Source organism: Glandiceps talaboti, chromosome 2, assembly GCF_964340395.1.
Source record: "Glandiceps talaboti chromosome 2, keGlaTala1.1, whole genome shotgun sequence".
Classification (NCBI taxonomy): Eukaryota; Metazoa; Hemichordata; class Enteropneusta; family Spengelidae; genus Glandiceps; species Glandiceps talaboti.
The window spans coordinates 10,951,721-10,960,907 of NC_135550.1; the positions used below are offsets into that span (position 1 = coordinate 10,951,721).

Here is a 9,187-nt window from a genome sequence, read left to right on the forward strand (position 1 = left end):
AAAATAATAGCGACAAACAAACAATAAAAATACAAAAAAAATGTCTGTAAAGGGAATGGAGAAACAGGTGCCAAGCACCTCTACAAGTGTCCAACCAACAAATGGATTTCTTCTGCTTCGTGAGCAAATTTGTATAAACAACAGCAGAAAGAATAGTACTCTTAAACGTTGGTGGCAGGTTTCTACCAGAATCGTTCTCACGTTCGTAAAGCCCGTGCACATAAGTATGGCAGCCCGCAGGATTGGACAGATTGCTGTGATGGGGGGTATAGTGCTTGGCGGCTATATACTTATGCAAGTTGTCAGTCCTAACGACGATGAACTCATAAAGGTGATGTACAATCCGATGTAATGTATTTTTATTTCGTAAAGCCGTAATGTTACGTAACATACTGTGTACATCAGAGCGTGTGTGTTGTTATAAAATGCCAGTGCGACCTGGATCTGGAGTTTGGAGCTCCGAACTATCGATGGCACAATGTTTGACTTGGCTCATGTAACAGATAGTGAGGACGATGTTCATGTATGATTAATGTACAACCTTCCTCGAATGTTTATTCCCGAACTAATTCAAAAGTAGTCGGAATTTCGGCAGAAAATATCAGTCAACATGATCAAATGTCGTGAAGGTTACTATTATAGCGCCCCCAGCGTTCATGCTGCAGCTATAGTAAAACGTCTGTTGATGGCATATCTAAATGACATTGTCTAGTGACACTGTCGATTGGTATTAGACTGCAGCTGAAAATAGCAAACACATATCGTCACTGTGAAAAGTACTTGATAAAGAGTTTCCTCATGATTTGCCAGGCTGGGGGCCAAAAATCAGAAAGTTAATTTGAACAACACATATTTTAATAGAAATTAGAAGTCTATTTGTGCCAAAACAAATACACATGTACTACAACCATAGAAAAAAAAGTATATTCACCTATCAAAATAGAATACATATATGTAAAATTCTAGTTATCTGAAAGTCTTGGTTCATTTGAAAATAGGATTTTAAATGAACAACCATAGTTAGAGTAGAAATGTTATAATTGAATTGTCAGTCATATTAAGTTTGTTTAAAATTATGTATGATTGGCCATTACAATTTACACTACTGTATCATTTCATATGTATCCAATGTTATATTTGCAAGGATACTGCATATTGTGAGATGTGATGTTAGAAAGGCACATTTACATCACCAGTTTAATTTAAAGAGGACAAAGGGAAAGACAGTTACGAGTTACATATATTCTTTAATTAGGGAAATCCATCATAGGAAATATGACATCAGGTCATTTCATGTGAGGTTATGGAGAAATATGTCAAAACTTTCCTCATATACTGATATTTTATAGAAATAATGACCGTGACAACACACTAATGTGCCTTCTGCAGATAGCCATGTTTTGTTGTTGCGGTTGCTGTGATAAAAACTGTCATTTCTTGTGAGTCAAAGTCTAGTTCCTGACGACTGTGTTATGATTTTACACTACGTTATCTTCACATAGTACTGTAATATGTGAAGATGGCGGAGTGTAAAATCATAACACGGTTGTCAGGAACTAGACTTTGTGAGCCACCACATAGTGCAATCAATGTAAGAGATAGGGGAACACCAAATTTTTGTGCATCTCTAGAAACTGTGTGTGTGTGTGTGTGTGTGTGTGTGTGTGTGTGTGTGTGTGTGTGTGTGTATGTGTGTGTGTGTGTGTGTGTGTCAGTGGGCATATCAAATTGGCTTAGAGTGCACATTGTACTGCAACACACTATCACCTGTCTTCTTTTCATGAGCTAGTATTGTTTCACCAATGTACCGTTAGTTCCTCAAATCATGTTGATATTAGTAATAAAGCCTACATGTATATCACCCGAATCTGCAGTATTACATGGATTCAGGGTAGAATGTATACATGTAGACATGCTCAAGTCTCTTGGCATTTTTCACTCTTTTAATAGTTGAAGAATTTAAAAAAACAAAACCACAATAGTGTTCTTTCATGTGTAATAGCGACCTGAGTGAGTGATTGCGAACAGAGTGGTGAACACAAGACCCTTGGGAGACAACTACAGTGTACATGTAGTGAAAACAAAAAAGTTGACCACATTTTCCTCCACAAAATTTGAAACGAATAGCAAATTCAAATTTGAAGATTATGAGACAAAAATTTTTTCCAGGGATTAGTCACAGTGGTGCCAGTCTAGGTAGAATGGTGTGGTTTTCTAGTGACACTACTTGTTGTACTTGTCAGCCATTATAAGTCTAAACTGTAACCATAAAAAGCTGTCAACAAAACTTACTACATTTATGTTTTACAAAACCCCAAAGTTCTATTCTTTGCTGTCACTTCTAAAAATCATTTCATTACAATGGCCCAAGTACAATGTTTGTAACCCCTTTAGATATCATTCTGACAACTAAAATCTGGCAGATTATGGTTGCAGTGGGTGCCAGCCATGCAGTAATATACTGATGTATAGCCAGGTAGAGCCAATGTTAGGTCAAAGATGATTCCCATTTTGCAACACAACAGATGCGCAGCCCTTTTAGGTCACAGCCTTTTGTGCAAATAATTGGAAAAAAGGTTCAATTGGATTTGTTGTTGTTATCACATGATTTAAAGTAAAATGAATAAAATGAGTCATTGATAACAAAAGTGACACCTTTTCTCATACCAATATTCCTTTAATATATAAAAAAATTAGATAACTTATAAATTTATGTCTGATGAGTACTAGAATTTCAACCAATACACACAACATAATTTGATAATAGAATCAGAGAGCTTTTCACTGCAAACTAATCGGTCTTGTTCACTCTATGAGGGATGACGCTGTTCATTATGATCATGAAATAAGTTGATCTAATCTTATGTCACAATGTGTACTGAGTGATGCTAACATAAATGATGACAGTTTAATCTATTATTTTTGTTTCACAGAATGATTAGACAGATAGATATTGTGTTACTGAGCAAACCCGCTGAGATTTTGACCCTGTCCTCGTGAAATTTTTTTATCAATGTGTAGAATGGTAGCTAACCAACCAGATGTTTATTTATATAGCGTGATAAATCAATGTGATTGATCGTCAACACATCTATCAATTTGATTACCACAGTGGTGACAGACATCAGCACACCATCTTTTATGATCCGTAGGTAGCTATCTCCTCCCATTGGGTACAACTTGATGATTTGCGATCTTTAATTTTTACGCGATTTTATCTTCGACTGTTGAAATTGTTACAACACACAAAATAGGAAAGCACTGATGAAAAGTCATTAGATGTATTGCTAACACATCTTCTGGGATTTGCTTTTGATGATAAGGGAAAGTCCTTTTATTTCCCGCATGTGGAATAAATGATAAAGTATACAAATTGCAGATAATGGCAACATGAAATTTTGATGCAGACTACAGGGAATGAAATATACATATACATTGCGTTATCTCCCTGAAAACCACTTCACAGATTCAAAGTGTTTGCCGCAAACATGGTTTTTGTGTGTTAGAGAAGTTGCTTTATTGTTAAATTAAGGGGAAAAACATTGATACTTTTGGGTTACACATTTTCTTGTTAGTGTTACCTTCCTTAAGGAAAGGTAAAGTACTAGCTTTGTTTGTCTGTCTGTCTGTCTGTCCGTCCATCCGTCTGTCTGTCTGTCTGTCTGTCTGCCTGCCTGCCTGTTTGTCTGTCTGTCTGCCTGTTTCTTCATCTGTATGTAGATTGGCATCAGCTTAATATGGGACAATAGTTTTACATTGGGTAAAACCCGCAATCATTTTTATCAACATCACAAATTTTTTTCAAGTTAAACCTCTCTTACCTTTAGCTTAGTAACCTAGATCATTAATGTTGGTAGATTCAACTAATGGCCCCATCACAGACTTACACACTTAGACTGGTAGATTTTACCTTAATGAAGTGTTGGCCCAAAAACGGGAGCAAATTCTTACTGGGTTTTAAATCTACCGGCTGTGTCAGATGATGTCATGGCGTGAATATTAATGATTCTGCATTGGTAGACTTGGACATAGCCAAGTGGGGGTTGAATCATCGGTTGGTACAAAACACAGGTACAGGCCAGGCCAGGCCAGGCCAGGTCAGGTCAGGTATTGACTCAATATTTTTTTTAGATTTACATTCAGATCCAAAGGTGTGAATCCATCATTATATTTGGTAGATTTTCGATTAGTTGTCAGGTTATTTTTTCTCAGCAATGCGCCATCAGATATCTCTCTTTCCAAAATCACCACGCAATTCTGTTCTAGGAATTACATTTTTCACATAGATTTCATACTCGTTATTGTACGTACTCGGTGCATTCAAGAGTAAAACCATTTTGCCCTGTTGAAACATTGATGTGTGAATTCATGATTTAATTTTAGGTTTGAATGCAAAAATTTTAGCATAAGTCTATAAAGCATCTGTGGAGGGCATGTTAGTCAAAATCTGACTGAAAAAACTAGGTTATTAGCTTGGTGGCCTGTAAATGAGATAGATAGTGTCATGAAATGGTGTATGTGTCCAGGTTACTGTAACCATAGACCCTAGGATCTATGCTCAAACCTTATTTACAGTTATGTATTTATATCATGGTATTTTGGTTGTTCATGGTGACACAACAGATTATTATATACAATGTACTTGTTGGTCCCTTCAATTTTGTGTTAAAGGTTTTGTGTGTTTGTTTATTAACGATACAATGAAGGAGAAATCGTAGAGAGAAATTACCGTTTCATTTGTGTGAAAGCTACTGTATCTATTGTACTATTGCGTGGTTTCAACAAGAGTTTGAATAACTTTAAAGTGTTACACGGAGATTCTAAAATGCATGCAGAAATAATAATAGTAATAATGTGAATCTCGGGATTCCCTCATTTAAAAGTCGACATGTTTTATTTTGGTCTTAAAACTGTCAATATTTTTACGAGGGACAAAGTTGATAAGTTGATAATACGCAGTGGAAATGTTTCCTTTAAAAGGTTTGTTATTTCCTGTCTCCAGGATAACCACACTTTAACCTGTATATAATTATGAATCCCTTGCATATATGTGATACAAACATGTCACCACACCATCATATATCTCCATTTAGCGTATACAAGATGAATACTTCATGCAGTATCTATCTATCACTACATGTTTGCATGCTATATCAAATAATTGAATTGACAGCTTACTAAACCCAAGTGACTAGTATCTTTCAAAACTAAGCATTCATACACAAAAAGCCAATTTCCCTGTTGTGTATTTTCAAGAAAAGTTTACACATAAAACGGCAAGAGATGTGTTAGAAATATGCATTATCCATGATAGGATGAATGAGTTCGTGAACTTGCATTGACTATTTTAACTACATATTGTGATGGAGTACAGTCACGATGGTTTCACTGTAATAAGGGAATGATTTACAGTTACTTAAAATAAAGATGTTAAAAGCTCGACACCGATGCCTGAAAGGAAATACTTTTTACTCAAAGTGCCGTCTAGTATAAATTATTGTAAATGTTAGTGAAAGGTGTAGATGTAGGAAAACTGTCAGCGTTTCCTTTGATATACAATGTAGTGAAGTAATGGGAACAGATCTCCAATCAGGACGTAAACCAGGAAGTTATCTGTAGATGTATGCATTCGTTGCTAGGTTCCATCATCACTTGTTTGCATGGAACACTAGTGATAACTTAATGTTAAAAGATCTTTACATGCACTGAAACCTACATGTACCACTGTACTGGTCGATACGACAGATACATGCAGAATACATGCCTTTAGGATGAAATGGAAAGTTTTTTTCACCTTTTCTTGTGTATTTTCAGGAAATCATTACATGTAAACTTTGAAATCGCTTTTCTTTAGGCAGTGTGATAAGAGAGAGAGAGAGACAGGCTTAGTTGTAAACACAATATTTTAGTCAGCAGTATAATGCATGTACCCAAATTCCTTTAGTTTTGTTACTTGCTATCATAATCAAAATCTGTCTGGTTCAAATTTTACCACCTGAGTGAAAAAATACTGCTAATGGCAATTGCACAACTGAAATCCAATGTCTGACATAAACATATACAATAAGAGAAACATACCTCAAACATGGAAACACCCCTACAGGATAATGGAACATCCCAAGAACTTTAGCCAAGTTATTATGTAACATTACCTAACCAGACTTCCACTTTTTATTTTGACAGAAAATCACTCAAACTTTTGAAAACCACTCATCAGATTTTTGAACAATTTTTCATCTACACACACCATAAGCAATGTCCCTACCAAATTTGAAATCAGTCGATCCAGTGGTTTCTCACTCTAACTTGTTCACACACACACACACACACACACACACACACACACACACACTATTACATGCACACAGGCAAAACTTGATGCCTAAAAGTGAAACATATCGAATTAGAATTTAGAAAGTATGAAAAAATGTAATAAATTGAACTTTTCATGTTCTAGATAAAAGTTTTCCCTCTGCAATCTTCTACACAAAATCCATAGAATCATGAAAGATGTTTTACGCAAGATTCAGTCCAAATGAACCACCTCCTTTCTTGATATTTTACAGAAACTGCCGGAAAATTTGCCATCGAGAATGGATGAGTCCAAATTTCGATCACAACAGCTATTGAACAGACTAAAAGAGGCAGCTGAATCACCAGACCCTGTGTGGATTCCCAAGAAAAAGTAATTTACAGATGCAACATCAAAACTGGAAGATATAAGGGAAAAAAAAACAAGGCTTGGTACACCTCAATGTTTTACCCATTAGTGGACAAGTTATATTACACAACCTGATTGCTACACAGCCTCTCTGCACCATAACAACAACAGTTTGATAGTCCCTTATGGACACCTTGGTCTACGATGATCTCCAGTTCATACTATTACTACATAGAGGAATTTTTTTTTGTGACAACCCGGGAGAAAACCACAACAAAGCTGTAAATTATCCTATTCACATTTGTTTTTACTTCACAAATCAGTCTCAAGATTGAAGAGTTTGCAACGAAACATTTGTTGTACTTGAGGGATATTTTTTTTTCAGATTCGTCCAAATTATTCTTTGAAATTCCCAAGTATAATGATTGCAAGGATTTTTAACTTGGAATTAACCAAATTATGGTGACTAGACACAGGATATTTTTTAAAACATTAGTCTGCACCGAAAAAGGAGGGGGTGGGGGGATATTAAAGTTGTCATTTCATCAGGATATTATATTGAGGATTTACAGTGGTTTGCGGTACAACGGAAAAGAGTGGGTTGCCATGGCAACCATTCATCTGTACACAGGAGCATGTTCCCATCTGTGCTTGTTAGTGGAAAAGTGTCTGACTTCTTTCAGAATTCAAGACATTCTGAGAACTGATTACAAGATAATGACTCGGGTGTACATGTATGCAGTATTTATTTAATTACCACCAGGTAGAACCCAAATACTTGGTCAAACAAGACCAACATAAAGCTGCACTTGAGGATTTTTTTTTATAGATATAAATTCCTGTTTGAAATTGTGTTAAAATTACTTGTTGTTGAATAGTTTGAGTGTGGATGTCTTTTTTCTCTCCACAAACAGAAATGTGACCTTTGACCTTGCGACTTTGAATATCATTATAACAAGGTTTAATGAACAGTCTTTGACTAATGGTATATCTGAGAGTTGGACCAGCTGTAGTCTATATAACTCAGTAACTTCGTACTCAATTTATTACAAAGTTAAAAATGAAATATAATCATCAGTGAAAAAACTGAAGCAGTCATACTCGTAATATAAATGATTCACTTGGAATCACGTCTTTGTGCGACATTTAAACCTATTTTTTTTTTTTGTAATGACGCTTTGAATACTACCAAGGAATTAAGCACGATATGTTTCTGTGTGCAAAGTGAGAAAATTTGATCAGTTGCATTTCTACATGTCGGAGACTAAATTGATGCATCTGTTCTTTTATAGTGTGGATGGATGGAATGAAGTGAAAGAGAGTGAAGCCAAAAAAAAAACATGACTCAAGTCACGTAATCACGTTTTCCTGATTGAAAGCATTCAAAAAAGTATGAAATGGTATTTGGCGTGCTGTTGTAATGACACTGGTGTATAACAAAAGTAATGGGCTAAACGTGGGACCTTCTTTTCACCTTCCTTTCACCAAGAAATGAATAGAGCAGATGTTTTATATCAGTTTTTTTTCTCTGATAAATAACACACAATTATTGTAGGTGTTTAATACACAGACACAGACGCAGTCTGGTAATTTCTCATTTTTTTTCCCCTTCGGAAATAATTTGAGATGTCAGGCTTTAGTATTCCACATCTCCCCAAGTACATCATCCTTCCGACCTTATGAGATATTGCAGACACCAGGGGTAATTCATATCCATCTGACATATGAAACAGTCACTGAGATGATCATTTAATGTCAAAGCTAGGCGCCGAGCTAGAAACACACATTGTAAGTAATATTTCTTGCAGCCGTTTTCCTAATCCTTCATTGGTAGATTAGTTTTGTACGAAAGGAAAGAAACAGCTGTAGGTTGTTCAAACATTTCATTTTGACTTGTTCTCTAACTATCTCTTCATTGATTTAACTCTTCATAACCTTTTCGCAAATCAAATTGGTTGCAACACATGTACGGTTCGCTAAGTTGTACATAGTAAAATATCAACGTGTAGTAATTGGACAATGCGAGTACTTTGTGCATTGCTTAATATGCTATTACATGATGTGTATCGACGTGACTTTTTTTTTTTTTTTTTGAATGGATCTGTAAATACAGCGGCACTTTTCCACAGAAAGTAGTGAGTCACGAGTTTAAGAAATCGGGTGAAACGAGAATAATAGAGAGATTGTTAACAGTCCCTGTGTGAATAACCAAAATGGCAACATTTCATGAAAATTACAATTTAATGATTTCAGATGGAAAGGCTCACACGCAGTCTGTGTGTAGTTTTCTTCACTAGTTTAGTAGTTATCTGAAAATGAGACCTCCATTTACAGCGAAGAGATATTACCAGCTTTGTGGGTGTCATTTGTACCTGAGGGAAGAAAGAGTATTTTTTTACGAGAATAGAATTAATTCTCACAGCAAGATATCGGTCATTACTAAACATGACTGTTATATAGTCATGAATGATACAGAATTACATGCATGTTCTTTTCCGGTGAATGTCACACAAAAAGCATCAAGAA

General features: G+C 35.6%; 1 protein-coding gene across 1 annotated transcript; it reads left to right on the forward strand.

The window, feature by feature from the left end:
• Positions 1 to 211: 211 nt before the first annotated feature.
• Positions 212 to 7,579, forward strand: LOC144453620 (ubiquinol-cytochrome-c reductase complex assembly factor 3-like). The gene is made up of 2 exons (XM_078144942.1): positions 212 to 331; positions 6,567 to 7,579. The coding sequence occupies exons 1-2, from the start codon at positions 227 to 229 to the stop codon at positions 6,687 to 6,689; spliced, it is 228 nt and encodes a 75-aa protein (XP_078001068.1). The 5' UTR covers positions 212 to 226; the 3' UTR covers positions 6,690 to 7,579.
• The last annotated feature ends 1,608 nt before the right edge of the window (positions 7,580 to 9,187 follow it).

Coding starts and splice junctions, on each gene's coding strand:
- LOC144453620 (XM_078144942.1), top strand. CDS start 227: ATGGCAGCCCGCAGGATTGGACAGATTGCTGTGATGGGGGGTATAGTG. Junction 332..6,566: donor ACGACGATGAACTCATAAAG/GTGATGTACAAT, acceptor GATATTTTACAG/AAACTGCCGGAAAATTTGCC.